The sequence below is a fragment of the Simochromis diagramma genome, unplaced genomic scaffold (assembly GCF_900408965.1).
Source record: "Simochromis diagramma unplaced genomic scaffold, fSimDia1.1 OVJJ01000585.1, whole genome shotgun sequence".
In the NCBI taxonomy this organism is placed as follows: Eukaryota; Metazoa; Chordata; class Actinopteri; order Cichliformes; family Cichlidae; genus Simochromis; species Simochromis diagramma.
In genome coordinates this window covers 1,825,477-1,848,352 of record NW_024387398.1, presented here as the reverse complement: position 1 = coordinate 1,848,352, position 22,876 = coordinate 1,825,477, and the positions used below count along the sequence as shown (strand labels likewise).

Here is a 22,876-nt window from a genome sequence, read left to right as displayed (position 1 = left end):
TCAGGGCTACAGGTCGCCAGTCGTTCAATGAGGAGATGGTGGAGGATTTGGGTACAGGGACGATGGTGGCCATTTTGAAGCAGGCTGGGACTACAGACAGAGAGAGGGAAAGGTTGAAGACACATATACACACACAGTTACTGTCCCTTAACACAGCGGTCCCCAACCTTTTTTGCGCCACAGACCGGTTTATGCCCGACAATATTTTCATGGACCGGCCTTTAAGGTGTCGCGGATAAACACAACAAAATAAAACTAGTACCGGTACCAAAAAAAAGAAGATTTATTCATAACACACGTGAAAAGACCCAGGAAAACAGAGTAAACGATAAAAATGATAACAAAATAACGCTGAAGACCAATTAAAAACCCTGAAAACTATACATTTCACACCTGAGCCTCGACTCTCGCGGCCCGGTACCAAACGACTCACGGACCGGTACCGGTCCGAGGCCCGGGGGTTGGGGACGCTGCCTTAACACATATGACTGGGTTCTGCTTATGTGCCCCAGCTTTGTTTACTTTTTCCCGCCGAGGCTTCTAGACTTCTGATTGGCCAACATTTCTACACGGTTAGGACTACATCGCCACCTGTTGGTTTGGCATGTTCCTAGCAGCGTTTTCCTTCATTTCTGCCTTTACGTGTGGACGGGATTATTTTTTAAAACGAAAACGGAAAATCTCAGTTTTCAAAAATACCCGTGTACGTGTGGACGTAGCCTAAGTGTGGACGTAGCCTAAACAGTAGAGATGTTTGTAGCTTTACGTTAGCTGGACTGACCGGAAGCAGGGTCCATGCGTCACGACTAACCGGATAGAGTTTTGAATCGGTTTAGTCCTGCACGTGCTGGCAAAAGGGAAGGCAAGAGAAACGATCTCCTGGCCGCATAAGCAAATCTATTTAAATATCCGTGATATCCAGTCATCATGAACTCTGAGTACGAGGATAGCTCCGCGTTATCCCCCGTGGAATCTGGGGACGAGGAGGAAGCGGAGGAGGTATCGGAGGCAGAAACAGAGCAGCTGGGGTCCAGTTCCGACTCAGATGAAGATGAAAGCGAAGAGAAAATTGATGAAACAGCAGCGGCCGGAGATGAAAACGGAGGGAAAATTGATGAAGCAGCATGGACGTCAAAAAATGGAAAAATATCTTGGTTTCCCACAAACGTTGAGACGTTCCGCTACATCCCAGCAGCCACTGGTCTGACCCCGGGACCTACACGCTATGCCACTCTCCGAATCGTTGACCCCATATCCAGCTTCGCGCTGTTTCTAACGGATGAGATCGTGAAGCATATTGTGTCCATGACAAACTTGCATGGGAATCGCAAAATTCCCGGCTGGCGAGATATAGACGCAGAGGAGTTTCGGGCTTATGTGGGGCTGCTCGTTTTGTCCGGTGTTTACAGGTCAAAACACGAATCAACGAAGAGCCTCTGGAGTGAAAAATGGGGACGGAGCATTTTCCGGGCTACGATGTCCGAGAAGAGGTTTCAGAACATCAGCAGAGCACTGCGGTTCGATGATAAGCTATCCCGCCCCCCACGCCGTCTTGACAAGATGGCTCCCTTCCGCAAAGTCTGGAATATGTGGACGCACCGCCTGGAGATGCTGTTCAGCCCAGACAGAGATCTCTGTGTGGATGAACAACTCGTCGCGTTCAGAGGCAGGTGTAGCTTCAGGCAGTACATGCCAAAGAAGCCGGCCAAATATGGTATCAAGATTTGGGCAGCCTGTGATGTCAAAACATCCTACGCCTGGAGACTGCAGGTGTACACGGGCAAAGCAGCTCCAGATCGTGTTGAAGTCAACCAGGGGATGAGGGTGGTCCTGGACATGACAGAGGGGCTCCAGGGACACGTCGTCACCTGTGATAATTTTTTCACTTCCTGTGCACTGGCAGATGAGCTACTCAAGAGGAAAATGGCCCTGGTTGGCACAATTCGCCAAAACAAGCCTGAGCTTCCACCTCATTTGCTCCAGGCAAAAAAGAGAGAGATCTTCTCCTCCATCTTCGCTTTTACGAACACCCACACACTTGTGTCTTACATCCCCCGACGGGGCAAGAATGTGCTGCTACTAAGCACAAAACACCGCCGCCCAGACGTGAGCAAAGAAGGGAAGAGAAAGCCTGTAATAATCGAAGATTACAACAAATGCAAAGGAGGTGTCGACAACCTTGATAAGGTAGGTGTCATTACGAACCACAGGGCTCGCAAAATCGCTAGCCCGACGTCCCGGGGCTAGCGATTTTTCCAGTCGGGGTACCAAAATCTATCTCTGCCCTGCCCGTCGGGCTGTCAGAGGAAGGAAAAATATATGTCAGTGCTTTTGCATTCTTTCGGAAATGTAGCTGGGTAATTATGTCATTGGCATCGGTGAGCCACTGTCAATATGTGACATATTGAAATCGCGTTTGAATTTGCGCTTGTTTTTTGCTTTCACTTTGCAATCGCGCGAACTGTGTATAGAGAGCGACAGCACTGATCTGTGAGTGATGATAATTTGTGCACCAATTCCTCTGACATCGTCTTATTAATCGTTAGCTTACTATGCAAACATGACAAGTGAAATCTCCCGCAGCTTAAACATGTAAGAGGTTGATGGCGCAGAGAATCGCTGAGCGTTATATGAGTCCGTGTGTAAAAGCAGCAGGATATGTATTTTAGTTCTGCTGAGCCAAATAAGACAGGGTCAGGGTGAAGAAGTGACAGCCAAAGAAAAGCTTACCACAAAACGGAAAAGTTATGACAAATCAGACTATAAGGCAAAAAGAAAGTGCAGCTTTATGGTTTCATGGACAAAAGAATTTCTGTGGCTGCGATATGATGAGCTAAATAACCAGGGCTGCACATAAGTGGTCCGCAGGTGCGCATTCGCTGTCAAAATAAAAAAACACGCACAAGATAAGAAGTTGCAACGCGTGTTTGCGTACATAAGATTTTCTGGAGGAGGACAGACATTTGTTTAGAACTTTTCAAGATGTCGAAGAAGCAAGCTCCTTTAAGCAATTGCTTTGGCGTTCCTCCACCTCCAAAGAAATGTCAGAAGGAGTCCGAACCACAAAAGAAGCACGTATTCTCGGAAAAGTGGTTGCAGGAGGTGAGCTGGCTTCAAACAAATGATGAACGCACAGAGATGTGGTGCAGAATGTGCCGTGAAAATCCCACTCTAGCGGACAAAAACAGTGCCTTTTATATGGACGCAAACGCGCGTTGCAACTTCTTATCTGGTGCGTCTTTTATTTTGACAGCGAATGCGGCACCTGCGGACCACTTATGTGCACCCGTGTAAATAACATAATGTTCTGCCGGCTGTGTTGTTGGTTTTCCCTGGATTTCTGAGTCAACAAGCGCCTTTGTTACTGGGACCAGTCATTTTAAGAAAGGCCCCCATTAGAACCCATGAGAAATGCAAGAAATGCATTATTGCTCAGTCTGCAATATCTTTCCCAGAACAAACACCAATTGCAAATAGAACAGCATACTATGTTGCAAAGAGTGAACTACCACTGGCACAATTTAGCAGTCTTTGCAAGCTTCAAAAAGCAAATGGCCTCGATCTTGGTTCCACTTGTCTCTTACCCGTGACTTCAGTGGAAATTTCAAATTCTGATCTGACACAGACTGATTCATGTCCTACACAGTTCTTACAAGTTCATAGAAATTTCTGTTCAATTAGAACCAAGTATTTGAGTTGATGATTGTAATTTTTATACAATGTTGTAATTTGTGTTTCAACAATTTTTTGTTTAATGTTTTGTTTCCGTTACAATATTATACTTTAATGTATAATATTGTAAAGGAAACTAAACAGGAAACAAAACATCAATCAAAAAATTGCTCTCTTCTTTATTCGGGCTACTTAAATTTATTTTGGGCTACCAAAAACTAAAGAGTCCCTGCCCGAAGGGCAACCGGGGATTTTGAAATTTTGCGAGCCCTGAACCAGTTATGCATATAGTTATTCATTCTTGCTCATATTCTTGTCTAAAATATATGTATGTTTTATGCTTTTTTTTTTTTTTTGTTAGGTTGTTGGCACCTACTCCTGCAGGAGGAGAACAAATTACTGGCCACTGGCCCTCTTCCACAACGTCCTTGATGTTTCACTTTACAATGCCTACGTCCTGTGGACATCAATCGAGTCATCCTGGCAGAAGCAGAAAGGATGCAGACGGAGGCTCTTCATTGAAGAAGTGGGAGAAATGCTGGTGAACCCACACATAGCAAAGAGAGAGCGCCTTCCTCGCTCATCAGCCGCTGCAGCAGTAGTCACAGATATGACTGCAGCGGCTGCATGGACCGCTCCCATCACTCAATGTAAGAGCAGGAGGCAGTGCGAACTTTGCAAAGAAAAAAGGAGAAGAGTTGTCAACACCTGCTGCAAATGTGAGAAGTATACATGCAAGGACCACAGTGTGTCCATTTGTAACGACTGTGCCGCCTGAGCAGGACTCTCACACCCAGACACATACTAGGGCAGGGATAGCTCAGTAGGTAGAGTGGTGGCCCCATGATTGGAAGGTCGGGGGTTCGACTCCACTGAACGGCTACCCTGAGGTACCCCTGAGCAAGGTACCGTCCCTACACACTGCTCCCCGGGCGCTGCACTGGTGGCTGCCCACTGCTTCACTGGGTGAATGGGTTAAATGCAGAGGAACTATTTCCCTACGGGGACTAACATGCACACTTTACTTTACTACCTCTCTCCCTGTCTGTCTCTCTCCCCATCCCCAACAACATAAATGTTCATGTTTATCTTTCTAAAATAAATATTTTCCTAGTTCAAACTGAGCTTGTATTTTTATTTACGTTAGCAAGGTAATAAATATTTAGTGTGGAAAAAGTGAAACATCATATACCATTATAGGTTATGATTATTACATTTACTGTGCCCCTGCAAAAAAAATAATGATGAATCAAAATCAACCTTGGTGCCAATCTAAAGGCCTAATTATAATAGCAATGAAATCTTTCTTGAAATGTATTTTATGGAAAATATTTTAGTTTATTGGGTTTTTTTCCAGTTAAAAAACAGTGCAGCTATGTAAACATACTGGCCTTCAAAGGGTTAAAACCCCCAAAATATAATTATACTTGATACGAATATCTTAGACAGAAGTAGTTTTAAAAGACTGACTCATTTAAAGTGCAAAACAATATTAATATATAACAATATTATTGCACTTTTTGGGAAGCTGCCAGTTTTTGTCATTAGGAACAATTCAGGATATTTAAGGATCTCCTTTGGGTTAAAGGGGACATGCAAAACTACACATAACTGACATAGACGTAACACCGTGTGTGGAGCTGGATTTAAGAAATAAGTGCTTAAAGTTTTAAAAACATGTTTACTGCCATTTTCTGTCAGTGGCGAACGTGACATGTGGTTTTTGTGGCTTACTGACTAGTGATGGGAAGTACAGGTCTTTTCAGAGTCGGCTCTTTTGGCTCCAAAATGGCTCCTAATTTATTATCATCCGTAGCCTCATATTTTAGCTTTACTAGGTTAATATGAATGCTTTGTGTTTTGATAAACCCTTTTGCATTTAGTGTTTTTTATGAGAAGCCTTATAATTGCCTAATTTTGTTTATTTGTTCTGTTACAAAAGCAGGCATTCTTACTTTTGTTTAGTATTTTAATCAAACTTTTAATTTCAGTTCAACAGACAAACAAAACACTGCAAACAAATCCACAGAACAGAAACAGAACCAAACTCAGCAGCCAGACAGTCTGTCCTCAGTGCAGGTCTACATTCAGAAAGATCAAATGCCTTAGCTGATTACTACTAGTAAAAATTACTTAACAGTTTGGACATTCAAACTTGTCAAATTTCTTTCAACTAAATCATGAGTAAAAACCAATCAACAGCGTAAGTTTGACAATAGCAGTGGCAGTGTTATTAAGAACTCTTGTTAGTGGAGGTTTTGTTGAGGTGTGGATTCTGACTTCTTTTCCTCCACAGGACACAGTTCTGTAAAGGGAATAAAGATTCACAGACAAACAGGAATAGTAAGATAAACTGATCGTTCTGGAGAAGTGACATCAAATGCAAATCCTTAGGTCCTCCCCACCTCCAAGTGTCCTTTACCCTCCATTAAATGCTAAATATACAGATTACCTTTCTCTCCAAGGGGTCATGTTCTTACACAATAGATGGCAGTGGCTGTAAATTCTATTGTTTCTCATCCTGTCTTACTTTAACTACAATGGCACAGATTCTTGTGATGAGATGAACTTTGGAGTCATTAACATTGTGAAACGTGCAAAGATAAGTTTGCTGTAGTCTTTCTTACTTCATGTTTATATATGTTTTTTCTTTAACTTTCATCTTGTATTACCAGATACTGCTATAACATGGAAATCATCCAGCAACTAAACTGCAACCAACAGCAACCAGCAACTGCATGACAATCTTCTTGAGAAGCTTTGCAATCTTAGCTTGGATTGGGGACAAGCAGGGTCCAGAGTGGTATTTGAGAAAGCAGAAGTGCATTAAGAAATGTGGGAGTAAAACAAATCTTAGCTAGTCAGTCGGCCATTAATTCTGCTACCCAAAGAGCTCCATCTCCATTCACTGTGTTTTTCACTGCCTGTCCTTCAACATGATTCCCAAGATGTGTGACTGACCAGAGGGCCGACTGGATGTTACAGTGACTCACTGTAACTGTCAGATTTGCATTGTGTTTGCAGTGGAGGTCGGTATAAGGATCAACATGCATTTGTGTGCACATTTCAAGTGAAAGATCAAATAATTGGGATGTTATGTTTTTCATGTGCAAGCAATTTATTTGGTAAGTCTTTCACTAGCTGGGCCCACGTCCTCATTATAAGTTTGACAGCGTTTTAGTAGTGAATGCTTTGACATAAATTGAGCTGCGGTTTGGGGAAGGCCTCGAAGGGGACTGGCAATGGCTCCCGGGCCTGGCAGATCCCCATGTACTAAATAGGAGTGAAGAAGTTGAAGAATGGAGTAGAAGGAGGGAGTGAGGGTGGGACACGTAAACGAGAATGATCAGATGGCAGAACTAGGGGAACCTATATAGATGGCAGCCGGAAGGAGCGTGTTTGGAGGTGTGGTCCTCCTCCTGAAATTCTGATACATAATCTCCAATTCTTGCTGGCCGTGAACTCTAACTCTGGTTGGAGTTGTTGGAGTGCAGACTATTGTCATTAGCTACAATTAAAGGTGGTGGAGTTGGTCCCTCTGTCTGGTTGCTCCCTTGAAACCACCACAACTGGTTGGCAAGTACATGTTTTTTTATATAGCGCTTTTCTACTATACCTGAGCGCTCAAAGCACTTTATAGAACTTGTCTCATTCGCTTTCTTTCTGTTTTTTCTGTATAATTACTTTATAACACCAACGGATCCATCAGAGAGTTATCACCTTGTCCAAGGATGCAGACTGGAGCAGGCATGGCTCAAGCCACCATTCTTGTGATAAGTAGATAACCTGCTCTACTGCCTGAGCTAAACCAACCCATTGAACCTTAAGCCTATGTGCTAACTGGCTAGCATGTTATTTTCAGCTGCAAAACAATAAATCATCCATCAATTCACTTCCGCTTCAAATTCAAATTTCAAATTCAAATTTTATTTGTCACGTACACAGTCATACACAGTACGATATGTAGTGAAATGCTTGGACAACTGCTCGTGACCTAAAGAAAACAAAAAAGGAAAAGGCTATGAATAAGATAGGAAATAAATATGAAAAATTAAAAAGTGTAAATTTAACTAGGAAGGAATAAAATATAAATTAAGGTTAAAAATGAAATAACTGTACAACACAAATTAGAATGAAGGGTAAATTTAACTGGGAGAATAAGATAAAATATATAAATTAAAGTTGAAAATAAAATAACTGTACAACAAAATACACAATATAGAACTATATAAGAATGTATGAAGAAATATAAATAAATATATACACAATAACAGCAGCATATACACAATAACAGCAGCGTGATTTAAGTAATGAAGTGAATTATCTTATCCTTATGAGGGTCACAGGGAGCCTATTCCAGCTGTCACAGAGGTGGGGTAGACCCTGGACAGATCACTAGCCTGAAGCAGGGCTAACGCTTAGAGAAAGACAACCATTTAGACCTATGGGCGATTTAGAATCACCAATTAACCTAACCCCAATGACAGCATGTCTTTGGACTGTTAGAGGAATCTGGAATCTGCTGCCCATCACAATAAATCAACAATAAATCTTTAGAATTATTTTATTTATTATCCTAATGCATGGACAGATTCTTATATATAATCTCTACTCAAGCACTATATACAATATCCCTCACTGGATGCATCCCTCATGTATTGGAGAGCATTTAGTTTCTTCACCAAGGATACATTGCATAGGCTACTGATTAGAGCAAAAAAAAAAAAAAAAAACCCTCCCAACTATTAGATGACATGCTGTACTTCCTGAGTTACAGCTACCAAATAATCTAACAAAGCTTACACTGTATTGTGCCTTTTCTTTATAGACCTCCTTATGTTAAGTTTTACTTCCTCACACTCAACCTGCCTACCCAAGAAGATAGATTACATCACAAACTGAGAAATTGTCCATGATGTATGAGATGATTTCTTTCAGCCAAAAAATGATTAGACCCCCATCTTCCAGCACCTCTGAAGCTTTATTGTACTCATGAACCGAAATGCTAAAACAAGTTCAGGGATAACCTGTTCTACAACACCATTTTCAGTGTGTGGTAACTGTCAGGTTTATATTATTAGGTTGTCATTTATGCTTAGAAATATTTACTCATATATGCTTAGAGTTTTATAATCAATTGCATATTGATAGAGGTTTGATCCTTAGCAGTCTGTAAAGACTCTGTGTGCCTTCCAGAGTGTTCTGGCAAACACACTCACATCCTGGGGTCACGAGAAGAGGTCGTACCTTCTTTTTTTGTTTTATGGTATAGCAAACACAAGTATATCTGTTTTAGTCTAACTGCCTTTTGTTTAGATGAACGGCTGGACTTCCAGACCAGCAGGATTAGGGAATTCATTTATGGGGTCACATCTTGACCACACAACACACACACACACACACACACACACACACACACACACACACACACACACACACACACACACACACACACACACACACACACACTGTACTCTTTGTCTACATGTAAACATGTATACCTATGTAAGACTCATATGTTCATTCATGTAACCTCAATAAAAGAGCAGTGTTACAAGGGCGCAGACGAGAGCAACTGAGGTCAAGCGAAGGAACGGCGCTCATCCAGTCCTCTCCCTCATGCATGAGTAACACAAAGAACTTTGACTACTTGTGTCTTGCTTTTGCTGTGTAGTAGAATTGTCTTGAACGTTCCAGCGAATAGGTTTATGCTACGAACCTATCAGTAACTTGCTCACTGGGCAATCTACTGCATTTAAGTTATGTAGCAGATTGATTTCATATTCTATTTCAATGTAGACGATATGTGGTGCTTACCATTGTTAGGGTTGTAGTTAAACTTGGGTGTCGTGGGAAACCTGAGGCATTCACCTTGCTTTCTGAAGGTCTCTAAATCAGAAGCTGTCACAGTCTTGTTCCTCGCTGCAGAGAACAACAGCAGGAAAAGCACCATTAGAATGTATTGTGCTCACACTAGTGTTCGAGGATGTTTGAATCCTAAAGCGTATTTTGTTTGTTTCGTGTGATCGGGCAGCTGCCTCCTTAAAGAACTACCTCCACTACTTAAAAGAGTTTACTCTATGTTGCACTTATTTGACAGCTTCAGTTAGCCTGCTGGTTACTTAAATGTTACAATATCTGTTACAATATAAACCTGCTACAATTAACACAGATGTGTTGTTTAACAATTTTATGAAATAACAACAAACAGAAGTAAGACATGTTAGGTAAATGTATTGGCCAGTACTCAGTCTGTATAGCACATGGAGGGCAGTCTGCACAGCCAGGTGTAAAAACAACCTTTTGTTTGTCCTTTTCTCACTCTTTTTTAAGTGCGTTGAGACAACTATTGTTGCAATTTGGCACTATATAAATAAAAGTGAATTGAATTTTGCTAAATTAAAAAAAATGACAGGGAACTTTTTAAACCCAGAAATGGAATGTAATTGTGTTTTTGAAGTACTGTGACTGAGTATCGGGCACAAAGGGCGATGGTGACTTTTAGTTTTTATGTTTTTTTGTAACGGTATAAACAATGACAGGTGGTCGATTGGCCAATTGGTCATGATCGACTCTGGGCTGGAACAGTTACAGCCGAGGAGGTCGGATACACTCTCCTCCTTGCTTGGGCAACGGCTCTGAAAGCAGTCTTATCACATTCAAACAGAAGAAAATGGTATTGAGGCGAAAAGGAACGCAGTTTGTCCCGTGCTTCACCTAGAATAAAAAAACAGACACAAAACTGGAGTTAATCTGTGTCCTCCGCTGCACAGCTTCTTCTTCTCTCACTCTCTCCCCCTCCCTCTCCTGTTGCTACTTCAGTTATGAAACTGATCAATGATCAGCTGATCGGCTTTTCTGTCTCAGGTCCCATCTCTCTTGTTTGTTTATCGCCCACTTTGCGCCAGAAAGAGGAAACCAGCGGATGTTGCGCTAAACATACATGCAGCATGTTAAAGCCTGATAAGTTGTTTATTTAATTTATTTATTAAATCATTTATTTAATTGATTTAATATTACTTTCTAGGATCTGCTGATGTTTGTTGGAGCCTCAGCCGTAAAGCTGCTGGTCATGATGTCAGGTTGGTTATCTGGTGAGAGGGAAACATGAAGATGAAACCAGGAGATGTCCTTACTGGATCATCAGAGCTGAACAGGTGATGGAGAAACATGATAGGTGACATGAATGAGTTGAAGGGAAGTTATGAACTGTTTCTGAGACAAATAACACCAGCATCCTTTTCTAAGTGATTGACAGCTGGTAATTGTGCAGGGGCGGGTCTAGCAAAGTTTTGCCAGGGGGCCAAGTAGAGCATTAACAGGGAGAGGAGGGGGGCACAAAGAAATACTTTTCTTTCTTATTCTCATTTAAAATGTCTGAATCTTACAACTGTGGGAGACAACGCCGCTCTCTCCGATCCTTTCGTGTTGGTAGAGATCATGCAGAGATGTTTCCAAGTTTCACACAATCCTTTTGTTACCCATTTTTCCTTACAGATACATCTGGAGATCAGCACACTGCAGTCCTTTGCAGTCCTATTCTAAAGGCTGATCTCAAGAATTCAACACAACAGCTACAGTTTTAGTCTCTGGTATCCTCCTCCTATAGTAAACACCCCCACAATGGAAAAACACTGGTACAGTAGCCAGGGGTGCTGACACCCTGACCCCCATCTCCTTTTAAGGTAGTGTCCTTTTGTTATTTGTCTGCCCCTCACCCTCAGTAACTCTTGCAGTAACTCTTGCTTCTGTCCTGGGGGTGGGGGTTAATTCTTCTCCTGCCCTGCACCCCAGTTCATTGTTCACATTCCAGGCCTTTTCTGTTTGTATTCTTACACACTAGCAAACTCCATATTATAATTTTGCAAGCCACCCTAAAATACAGTCTCTTTAACTCTAATGTATATTCAGCAATCTATTATTCTCAAAACAACCAAAGTGGTCATCTGATGTAAAATGTATAGAAATCATACATATATACCAACAAGACAGTGTACATCACTGTCACAACAGCATTTGTTTTCATTCAAAGGTTTTATGTCTTTGTGGTTCTCTAGTCAAAATGCCCAGGACGATTTTTTGTCCCAGTCCAGCCCTGATTGAATTCAAGCTACTTTGTATTCAGACATGGCTACAATTTAGATGGAAGACAATTATAGTCTAGTTGATGAATATTAAAATGATTAATCACTTGATCAGTTAACTTGTTGTAGAAAAATCCATTTGCGAAAATCCATACTGGGCTCTACAACTAGTTTCTCATTGGTTTGGGGATTTTTATATTCTTTTCTTACTTCTTCACAAATAGGAAAGTGAGATACTAAAAGAAATGATGAGTTGAATGCCAAAGTGGTCCACCCTTCCACCCTTATTTGAAATAGCCAAAGAATTGTCAGTTGACTACAACTCATTAATTGCAGTTAAAATATACAATGAATCATCAAGTAAATACATCAAGTAAATATTTTACTGTTTTACTTGTCAGTTCTTTTAGTAAATGCTCCATCACTGCTCATACTTACCAAACAAGTAGAACAATTGGTGATTGGCTACTTTATCGTAGGTGTGCATGAGCAGACAGTCAGAGCAGGTCTGCAGGAACCTGTGATAGGAACTGGCAATTTTCACTGTGCAACAAAACACAAGCATTCATGATGGGAGGATAACAATTCTGATCAACTGAGCATGCAAATTGTACTGTGACAAACATCACAGACCTGAGTGACAGATGTAACTGATGTGATTACATGTGTACATGCTGTATGTTGTTCACTGAAGCAACTTACTGTAGAACTCTAAGTCTTTGCCATCAACTAGGGACATGTTCTGAACATTCCTGAGGCAGCGATCCTCCCTAAAACAATGATCAAGCAGAATGGAAGTGGAAAATGGCAACATTAAAATTTCATCTGGATTGATAATGAGACACCAAAAGAAATATTGACTTGCACACCATGACGTTTTTCTCATCTGAATGCATCCTTGATCGACACTTTCAAACCTGATTTGACTTTAATAATAGAAGACTGAGTTCTAAACAGAGTAATCTGTGGCATTTTTTAATCAACACAAATGAGGGCGGCATGGTGGCTCAGTAATGACCACCGTTGCTGTTGCTGTTCCTGGGTTACCCCAGAGTGGACCTCTTTGTGTAGAGTTTGCTTACGTGGGTGTTCACTGGGAGTTCTGGTTTCTTCTGCCACTGCTCTTACTATAGATACTCTTAATCTCAAGAGTTTCACTTTCTGATTAAACTAATATTTTGAAGAATATAAAAATTGCATGATGCAACGACACTAGTTTTTATATAAAGTTGCAATCAGTTCATTTCAGTATCAACCAGCTTTCTGCCAACAGTATAGCAAATTGGAAGTATTGGAATTTCAGGAGTGGGACCACACCTCCAAACATGCTCCTTCCGGTTCTGATCAATGTCCGGTCGTTAAGCGATGATGTGACGAATCCTACTTCCGGGCCTAAAGTAGTCTGCGTTTAATATGGCTTTTGTGTTGTTAACATGTTTAATATTATGTATTTTCTTCTATTTAATCTCAAAAAGCTCCTAAAACAGTCAGTGATCACTGTTGACCTCCCTCGGCTTTTATTACCGCTAATCATTTATTTAAGCTCAGTTTTTAAAACCTTAGGATGTAACTACAGCAGACTGAACGACCGGATATGTTCCCCCAATTCACACCCTCCCTCGCCTTTTCAACTTCTTCTCTTCTATTTTGTACATCGGGAGCCGTCACCAGTCCCCTTCGAGGCCTCCCCCAAACCACAGCTCAATTAATGTCCAAGCCATTTACCTTTATCTACTGAAACACTATCAAACATTAAATAAGGATGTGAAATTTGAGGTTAAAAAACCAGCAGACCTGTTGACGCAGCGCGAGGTAGGGAGTAACATGCTAGCCAGAATAAAACAGTGTAAATGCAGATCTCTGAGTGAGAGTTGAGAAACAGGTGGAGAATAGGATATATCCAGAGAACAGCTTTGCTATCAAAAACTATTCCACCATTATCTCCGCCATTATGATTTGTAGAACAGCACAATACATCTCAGTTAATCTGATCACCTCTCAGATGAATGAGCTCCTCACCCTACAGTTAGGTCCATGATTGAAGGCTGCTTCTAACAGCTTGGATGAGTTTACGGACACTGTCACCTCCTATATCCACTTCAGTGAGGACAGCATTGTGCCATCACGCACCAGGGTGAGTTATAACAATGACAAACCCTGGTTTACTCCTAAACTCAAAAAGCTGTGGCTGGAAAAGAGAAAGGCGTTCAGAAGTGGAGACAGGGACTGCTACAGAGAGGCCAAGTACAGGTTCACTAAAGAAGTGGACGTTGCTAAACATCAGCAGTCTGAGAAGATGCAGCAGCAGATCTCAGAGAATGACTCGGTCTGTGGAAAAGTTTTAGGAATATCACCAACTACAAGCCTAAAACCCCCCACTCCACTGATGACTTGCTCTTGGCCAACACCCTCAACGACTTTTACTGCCGTTTTGACGAGCCATCAGGCAGCCTTCACACCTCCAACGGCCCCAACAATAGAGACACTTTGGACACTCATTCCCCCACCTCTCCCCCCTCCATAGAGCCATCACCCCCATCAAACACTTCACCTACAACACCTCCCTCCAAACCCCACACCAAGGAGGATTTCACACCACCTTCTCCCACTACAACTCTTCATATTCATGAAGCAGATGTGAGGAAGCAGTTTAAGAGTCTGAATGCTCGAAAAGCTCCTGGCCCAGATGGTGTGTCTCCTGCCACCCTCAGACACTGTGCAAACGAGCTGGCCCCAGTGTTTTCTGGCATTTTCAACTCCTCACTGCAGGCATGTCATGTGCCTGCCTGCTTCAAGTCCTCTACCCTAATCCCTGTCCCCAAGAAACCTAGGATCGCTGGACTAAATGACTACAGACCCGTGGCTCTGACATCTGTGGTCATGAGGTCATTTGAGCGCCTGGTTCTCTCCTATCTCAAGACCCTCACGGCCCCCCTCCTGGACCCCCTGCAGTTTGCATACAGAGCCAACAGGTCTGTATCTCGGACGGGGATGAGTCTGCCTACAGGAGGGAGGTTGAACTTCTGGTGTCCTGGTGCAGCCACAACAACCTGGTGCTGAATGCCCAGAAGACAGTGGAGATTATTGTGGACGACTTCAGGAAGCACACAGCCCCACTCCCCCCCATCATCCTGACTGACACCCCCATCACCTCTGTGGACTCATTCCGCTTCCTGGGTACCACCATCACCCAGGACCTGAAGTGAGAGCTCACCATCACCTCCGTCATTAAGAAAGCCCAGCAGAGGATGTACTTCCTGAGGCAGCTGAAGAAATTCAACCTGCCAACACGGACGATGATGCAATTCTCCACTGCAATCATCGAGTCCATCCTCACCTCCTCCATCACCGTGTGGTACGCTGGAGCCACTATCAGGGACAAACAGAGACTGCAGCGTGTTGTGCGCTCTGCTGAGAAGGTGATTGGCTGCAGACTCCCATCTCTGCAGGACCTGTACACCTCCAGGACACTGGGGCGTGCAGCTCGGATCTCAGCTGACCCTTCTCACCCTGGACACAGTCTGTTTGACCTGCTCCCCTCAGGCAGGAGGCTCCGGTCCATTCGCACCAGAACCTCTCGCCATAAGAACAGTTTCTTCCCCTCTGCTGTTGGACACATGGACAATAACCGTATGACTGTTGGCACCACTAACACATGACCCTACGCTGTGTTCACTGCATCATTCCATGTTTGGCACTGATCACCACCTGCACTCATGTATATATCTATCTACTTAGCACTTTTAATTCTTATTTTTATTTTTATGTCTATTTAAGCGTTATATGACAGTATGTTTGCACTAAGTACCGCAGCAATTTCCTAATGTTGTAAACCTGCTCAACATTTGGCAATAAAACCCTTTCTGATTCTGATTCTGATTGGTTGGACAAAGACACAGTTTTCTTAGTTTTGCCTCTGTGCACACAGTGGGTTTTTAATTAAACAATCTACTGTTCAGCTACCTGCGTCTACTATGAGAACAGCTGTCTTACCTCAATTTTCTCCTGACTTGTGGTGGCTATGGTAGCTATGATGAAGCTATGCACAAACAACAACAACTCACCTGTGTATGACACATATCACCTACCCACCTCATAACACCCTTAAAAAATCCCTCCAGAAATGTGACATTGATGAAAAACTCTGGGAATTCAGTTCTGAACAGAGGTTAGCGATTTACAAAGGAACAGATGTATGTAAATGAAAGACAAAGGCCAGAGCCAACATTGCAGAGAGTTGCTTTGAGCGTGGTTGCCTGTGTGCAGCCGACTTTGGCCTTAGATCCCACACCAGAGTACACAAATAAAAAGTGGTTGTTGTTTACTTTGACTAGTAAGTGATGAAGGTAGGGTTTAATTCTCTCTTAATAATATTAGAAGCATATGGCTTACTTCATGACCAGATGGGGTGTGGAACTGCTGACAGGGTGGGAGCTAGGGTTTGAAGAAAGCTCAGGTCCCTGGGAATTGGTCGGGATGGAGGCGTCCTCCATCTTTGGAACTCTAACGTCGAAATGTAAAGAATTAGCTCAATATGCAAAAAACATGTAATTTTAGTCTCTGTAAATTACAAATATAGGTAAGTTAAATGTATTGGTATTGGCACTGATATAAGAGATATATCACTTTTTTAACAGAAGCCCATGTAGGTTTGGATTTTCTTCTCCAGTGTCTCGTGTTTCTGTTGAAACAGTGTCATCATCTAGTTGTCTGCCTCAACCAGTTTTTGACTTATGGCCATTTGCTTTTGCCAGGATCACCATTGCTATCTGAATATTTACTGCCCCCCTCCAGATTAGAGAACAGGGAAAAATACTTAAAAATACTTACTGTGGCTGAACAGACTGGTCCAGCTGTTGAACCACTCGGCCAGCTATCTCTGCCTGCAGGGTCTGACTGTCTGATGTTGTATTCAGCACCATCCACGTACTTTCCACAAACCTCAAAGTGTCGCCCAAGCTACCGTTACCGGCAAGCCCCTGAATAAAGATCCACCTACCCAGGATCTATTCAGAGTGAAAGAACATACAGTTAGGTTCAGAAAGGTTTGAATATGGATACAATTTTTGGTATTTTACCTCTGTATGTCACTGCAACTGCTTTCTTATGAAACTGCAAACAATAGCTGCTTTTAATGAAATTCAAAAATTAAAAAAGAGGAAAAGATATTGCATTAGCTGTTGTGAAATAACAGCCACTTTTCTACATTGTCTCACTTTTCAGGTCTCAAATGTATATAACATTACAATATCATCATGAATAAAATGCTGCCTGTCAAATTTGGTTAATCTGGCTAAATGAGATTAGATCCATCTACCTCTAAATTGCAAATCATTAGCCACATCTGGACACATGGGGACCAATTGTGTTATCGCACTGACACATGTAGCATGTGTAAAGGCATCATTGTCTGCAGAAATATCTTGTCATTATAACTGTTGATTGTTAGTCTGTGGCTAACATCTGGGTTTGGTCCACTTCCTGAAACATCCCACACTGTCTGATAGCTCAGTTTTTTGTGACCGTTCCTTTGACCACATTATTTTGTTTAGAGCCAAAGCTTCCATATTCAAATGCCAGTGTTCATAAAGCATGGTTTAAATCCTTGGTAAATGGACTGGTTATTATATAGCACTTTTCTACTCTGTCTGAGCACTTAAAGCACTTCACCCAATCACACAAGCACTTTTTTTCTGAGCTCTTAAGTGGTAAGAATCTACCATTCATACACCAATGGATGCATCGGAGAGCAACATGGGTCTTGCAGACTGGAGCAGCCTGGGATCAAACCACCAACCTTCTGGTTAGTGGCTGACCTGCTCTGCCAACTGAGCTACCGCCACCCCAATCAGCCCACTACATGGCAAGGTGTGAAGAGCCAAAGCTGGGAAAACTGACAAAACAACTCTGGGCCTAATTGTCATATTGTGAGGGAGAAAGACAGCTGAGGTTAGAGGTCAAGGGACCTGTACCTGGTGAAGCTCGTTAGCTTGCAGAGGCTGGGTCAGCTGATTGCAGTCGTCTACTGTTGGTGCTGCTGCGCTGAAGGACAGCAGAGAGATGAGAGCAAAAGCCCGGTGTGTTGCAGGCATGGTGGATAGCTGTCAGCTGCTGTTTTCCCTCACATCTGAAATACCTGGCATTTAGAGGCTATTACAAAACCTACTATGTTGTGCTGTACTTTGCTCTGTACAGCAGCTAAAAACTCCACTGGATTGAAGAATTCTGGAAAGCTGAATTGTGCAAACATGGTGGAGGCACATAAGCAAACATGTCACTTATCAGCTGTTTGAGTAATGTCTGCATGTTGTTTTGCCAACATGTATTGGCCTGCAACAAACTGCCGAGCATAACTAAGTCCTCCCGGGTTTCCCTGCTACAGCTGTTTTCACATAGTGAGCCTGTGCTCATACTTCACATTCTTTTAAACATTTCAGCACAAAGTTGGGCATGCATAAACCGAAAATACATGCCTGTTCATAGTGAACGGAAGGCAGAAAACAGCTTTGGTGTGTACAAAGTTTATAGGCCTATAGAATTATTTTGGCATTTGAATCACAGCTACATTAGGTGAACCTGTTTAAATATGAAGTTTCAACTCATAAGAACTTTTATAATCTCAAATATATTTTGACCACCTACTTCTCCAACTGCTATGACTCTGTTGGTTTACCCAAGTTTACCCTTTTTTGAATTTGTTGTTGTTGTAGACAACAACAAATAAACAAACATCCATAGATGAATTGGATGGATGGATGTTCTCCCCAGCTTCTGCAGACTCTTTCACGTCTGTCACATGTCCTCAGGGTGAACTTGATCTCATCTGTGAAAAACACCTGGCGCCATATGCCAATTTTGGTATTTAATGGAACATGCCAGTCGGGCTCAACTGTAACAGGCATAGGACCCACTAGAGCATGTTGAGACCTCGGGACACTCGTGAAATCTGTTTCTGATTGTTTGGTCAGAGACATTCACAAAACTGTGCTGGAGGTCATTTTGTAGGGCTCCAGCAGATACTGGTCATATTGATGGGTTAAAGACCTTCTATAGTCCTGTCCAGCTGTTCTAGGGTGACTACAGGTCTCCTGCAATCTCCTCCATGATCTTGCTGGGAGACAAAGTGTGAACAAACCTGACATGATTTGACATAGATTTGAAAACTGCGTTTTTGTGTGAAAACGCTCTGCGTCCACACTAGCGTTTTCAGTCGTTTTCACAGAGTTGTGCGTCCACATTGAAACAGCCCAAAACGCTTACGTTCCAGTCCTGCACATGCACAAAAGCGAGTGAGTACAAACTGATATTAATCTTTTTTAGGGCTGTCATAATTGAGAGCAATCAAAACAACTGCTGTATAATGCCCTCCGCTATCTTTGTTTAATTGGTCACATGGCTGCATCACATGCCTAAAGTGCGTCATCGTTTTAGAAAGTCTGTGTTTTTGAGTGTCCACATTGCAACAGAACAGCTCCATGCAGTCAGTAGTTACACTGACTCTGATCCAATGCAAACCACTAGTGAGAAACCAGAAGTCAGAAAAGAGTGCATTGGAGGCTGATTGACTCCAATCTGTGTGCCTGGTCTGTGGGAACCAGAATTTTGGCTGGTTTTAGGTGGTCAAATATTTATTTTACATGACTTATTCTCAGTTCCCACCCTTGACTCCACTACCAGTACTTAAGGTAGGAGCTGAAAACTTGAGTCTGATGAGAAAGACTCTGTGGAGTAATTGCATCTGTGGAATAGCCTGCCTTTCTGGAACTGAGGCTTTTATTAACACTGACATTGTGTTTGAAGTCTTCATCTTTGCTTATGCTGTAAATAAACCTTTTGATCTTTTAAATTAAGAGTCCTGCATTTGAGTCCAAATTGCTTTAGTGGCAATCAGCAATCATTTAGTTAGTTTTGTGATCCACAAAGTGAATGATCAACATGTGCATAAACAATAGTGTTTGATGTTCTTTGTTTTATGACTGAAAAAAATACTTTTCATCTTCCCAAAAAGCTTGATTCTGTTCATCCGGATGTAGTGTTTTCAGTGCAAAAACAGTTTCAGAATGGAGTCTAATAGGCGATGTCTCATCACATGAGCCACATACGATGTGCTGCCTTCCCCCATAAATCTGCAGCTGTGGTTTGGAAAGGAGCCATCCTGGCTCCTGTGTACAGTCCCAGCAACACTCAAGAACATGTTGGTTGGTTGTAGGACTAGCCTTACTAAGGGCAGATACACGGAAATACAACCAGTTCCTCAGGTGTCTTGCTGAAAAGGTTGAGTACAAGAGGGAATCCATCAATGCTCAGCCTTTCACAAACCAAGAGGAGCATCAGCATCCATTAGCATTTGTCTGGGACAGGGACAAGCTGAGGACTAGCCCTTCAACCCCGGATGTGGGACCACTGAAGGTCGCCAGGGATTGGCAGATACAACTCGACTTGGATCAGAGACTCATTTTCCCCACAGAGATCTTAACAACTACTCTGCGACCAGACCTCATCCTTTGGTTTAACTCCCAGAAACGTGCTTATGTCATTGACCTGACAGTACCATGGGAGGAAGCAATTGAGGAAGCATTTGAGTATAGGAAGCTGCGGTATGCAAACTTGGGAGCTGAGGCAGAAGACAGAGGCTGGAAGATCAGGGTGCGCCTAAATTCAATCTAAAATAGCTGAGAGGTGGGTGGTTAAACTCCTCACTGCTCACCTAGAAAACACCCAACCCTCATTACATCCATTGCAGTTTGGCTTTCGGGCACATCACTCCACAGATACTGCCCTGTGTATGTTAGTGGAGAACTTGAAGAGCTTGCTGGACAAGAGTCCCTGTGTTGGAGCTGTATTTTTAGATCTGAGGAAGGCTTTCGACTCTGTAAACCATCAGATATTGTTATCCAGATTGACTCGGTCTAATATCTCCAGTCAGGCTCTTCAGTGGTTTGCCTCATATTTCTCACACAGGAAACAGTGTGTGGTGTTGGATGGGGTTAAATCTCCATATTTAGACTGTGATACAGGGGTTCCTCAAGGATCTGTTCTTGGGCCCTTATTGTTCTCTCTTTTTATCAATAACTTACCTGAAGTCTGTCCAAATATATTTACTCAAATGTATGCGGACGATGCAGTTATATATACGCAAGCAAATAGTGTCCAGCAGGTGGCAAAAGATCTTACAGCTGCTTTAGCATTAATGCATAGCTGGCTGGAGGACTCATGCCTAATGTTGAACACCTCAAAAACTGTCGGTATGTATTTTTCAAAACGCCCCTTAAACTTGAAGCAGTCAAACATATTCCTGGATGGAGTAGAGCTTGAATTAGCTCCAGAATTTAAATATCTTGGGGTCATTCTAGACCCAACATTATCCTTCAAGAGTCACATAAACAAAGTGTCCCAGGTACTTAAATTTAATAATCGAAATTTTAATCATATACGTAATAATTTAAATATGAATGTAGCAAAAACTTATTTTTACTCAATCTCTCATATGAACTTCAATAACTTAGTGAAACTTAAAAGAGTGAGTTTAATATATAAAGTCTTACACTCCCTTGCTCCACCACCACTAAAGCAGTTCATTAGGCATAAAGAAAGCTCAGACAGGACCACTCGAGTGGACAGCATTTGGGCAGAACGTCCTTTCTGTCCAGGGTGGCCATCTGTGGAACAGTCTTCCTCAACCCATTAGAGAATGCTCGACATTCAATTTGTTTAGGGAAAGGTTAAAAACTGGTTATGGACAAATCAAGTGTGTGATCATGTATGAGTTGTATAGTTTTAATGTTTTATTTGGGAACAGAATGGTGTGTATGTGTAAGTTTGGTGATGGAGTTTTTATTATGAATGAATGATGAATTTTTATGAATTATTATGTCTATTTTTATGCTTAAGGACAACAGATGGAAATTAGCCCTTGGCTATAATCTGGTATGTTTACATTCATGTAATTCTTTTTTTACATTTATGTTCATTAACATGCACTGTCCTAAATAAATGAATAAATAAAATTCAAATGCCAAAATAATTCTATAGACCTATAAACTTTGTACACACCAAAGCTGTTTTCTGCCTTCCGTTCACTATGAACAGGCATGTATTTTCGGTTTATGCATGCCCAACTTTGTGCTGAAATGTTTAAAAGAATGTGAAGTATGAGCACAGGCTCACTATGTGAAAACAGCTGTAGCAGGGAAACCCGGGAGGACTTAGTTATGCTCGGCAGTTTGTTGCAGGCCAATACATGTTGGCAAAACAACATGCAGACATTACTCAAACAGCTGATAAGTGACATGTTTGCTTATGTGCCTCCACTATGTTTGCACAATTCAGCTTTCCAGAATTCTTCAATCCAGTGGAGTTTTTAGCTGCTGTACAGAGCAAAGTACAGCACAACATAGTAGGTTTTGTAATAGCCTCTAAATGCCAGGTATTTCAGATGTGAGGGAAAACAGCAGCTGACAGCTATCCACCATGCCTGCAACACACCGGGCTTTTGCTCTCATCTCTCTGCTGTCCTTCAGCGCAGCAGCACCAACAGTAGACGACTGCAATCAGCTGACCCAGCCTCTGCAAGCTAACGAGCTTCACCAGGTACAGGTCCCTTGACCTCTAACCTCAGCTGTCTTTCTCCCTCACAATATGACAATTAGGCCCAGAGTTGTTTTGTCAGTTTTCCCAGCTTTGGCTCTTCACACCTTGCCATGTAGTGGGCTGATTGGGGTGGCGGTAGCTCAGTTGGCAGAGCAGGTCAGCCACTAACCAGAAGGTTGGTGGTTTGATCCCAGGCTGCTCCAGTCTGCAAGACCCATGTTGCTCTCCGATGCATCCATCGGTGTATGAATGGTAGATTCTTACCACTTAAGAGCTCAGAAAAAAAGTGCTTGTGTGATTGGGTGAAGTGCTTTAAGTGCTCAGACAGAGTAGAAAAGTGCTATATAATAACCAGTCCATTTACCAAGGATTTAAACCATGCTTTACCCTCCAGGTAACCATTGTCTTGTACAGTAGAGCGGGACATTAGATTTACTCTCAGCGGAATTGACCGGAGAAGGCATCAGTTCATGCACTGCACTGGCCTGCACCACGATTAGTATAAGGTAAGAATGAATGACTTTTGTTCT

At 42.3% G+C, this 22,876-nt stretch overlaps 2 protein-coding genes across 4 annotated transcripts; one reads left to right on the top strand and one right to left on the bottom strand.

The window, feature by feature from the left end:
- The first annotated feature begins 501 nt into the window (after positions 1-501).
- On the top strand, positions 502-4,503 carry LOC120720490 (piggyBac transposable element-derived protein 4-like). Its single transcript, XM_040010214.1, has 2 exons — positions 502-2,187; positions 4,034-4,503. Exons 1-2 carry the CDS (start codon positions 928-930, stop codon positions 4,448-4,450), a joined length of 1,677 nt encoding a protein of 558 aa, XP_039866148.1. The 5' UTR covers positions 502-927; the 3' UTR covers positions 4,451-4,503.
- A 728-nt stretch (positions 4,504-5,231) lies between these two features.
- LOC120720526 lies at positions 5,232-18,158 on the bottom strand. Of its 3 annotated transcripts, none has more exons than XM_040010258.1 (7): positions 17,729-18,098; positions 16,587-16,762; positions 16,149-16,259; positions 12,459-12,526; positions 12,195-12,299; positions 9,490-9,594; positions 5,232-5,977 (listed from the first exon to the last, which is right to left on the bottom strand). In XM_040010258.1, exons 1-7 carry the CDS (start codon positions 17,846-17,848, stop codon positions 5,919-5,921), a joined length of 744 nt encoding a protein of 247 aa, XP_039866192.1. In that variant the 5' UTR covers positions 17,849-18,098; the 3' UTR covers positions 5,232-5,918. The 3 variants fall into 3 exon arrangements, with proteins under 3 accessions (XP_039866192.1, XP_039866193.1, XP_039866191.1); XM_040010257.1 differs by lacking the exon at positions 5,232-5,977 and adding an exon at positions 6,010-7,666 and having other exon boundaries at positions 17,729-18,114; XM_040010259.1 differs by lacking the exons at positions 5,232-5,977; positions 16,149-16,259 and adding an exon at positions 6,008-7,666 and having other exon boundaries at positions 17,729-18,158.
- Between the last annotated feature and the right edge of the window lie 4,718 nt (positions 18,159-22,876).

Coding starts and splice junctions, on each gene's coding strand:
- LOC120720490 (XM_040010214.1), top strand. CDS start 928: ATGAACTCTGAGTACGAGGATAGCTCCGCGTTATCCCCCGTGGAATCT. Junction 2,188..4,033: donor GTGTCGACAACCTTGATAAG/GTAGGTGTCATT, acceptor TTTTTTTGTTAG/GTTGTTGGCACCTACTCCTG.
- LOC120720526 (XM_040010257.1), bottom strand. CDS start 17,848: ATGCCTGCAACACACCGGGCTTTTGCTCTCATCTCTCTGCTGTCCTTC. Junction 16,763..17,728: donor AAGCTAACGAGCTTCACCAG/GTACAGGTCCCT, acceptor CACTCTGAATAG/ATCCTGGGTAGGTGGATCTT. Junction 16,260..16,586: donor GACCAGTCTGTTCAGCCACA/GTAAGTATTTTT, acceptor TTTCGACGTTAG/AGTTCCAAAGATGGAGGACG.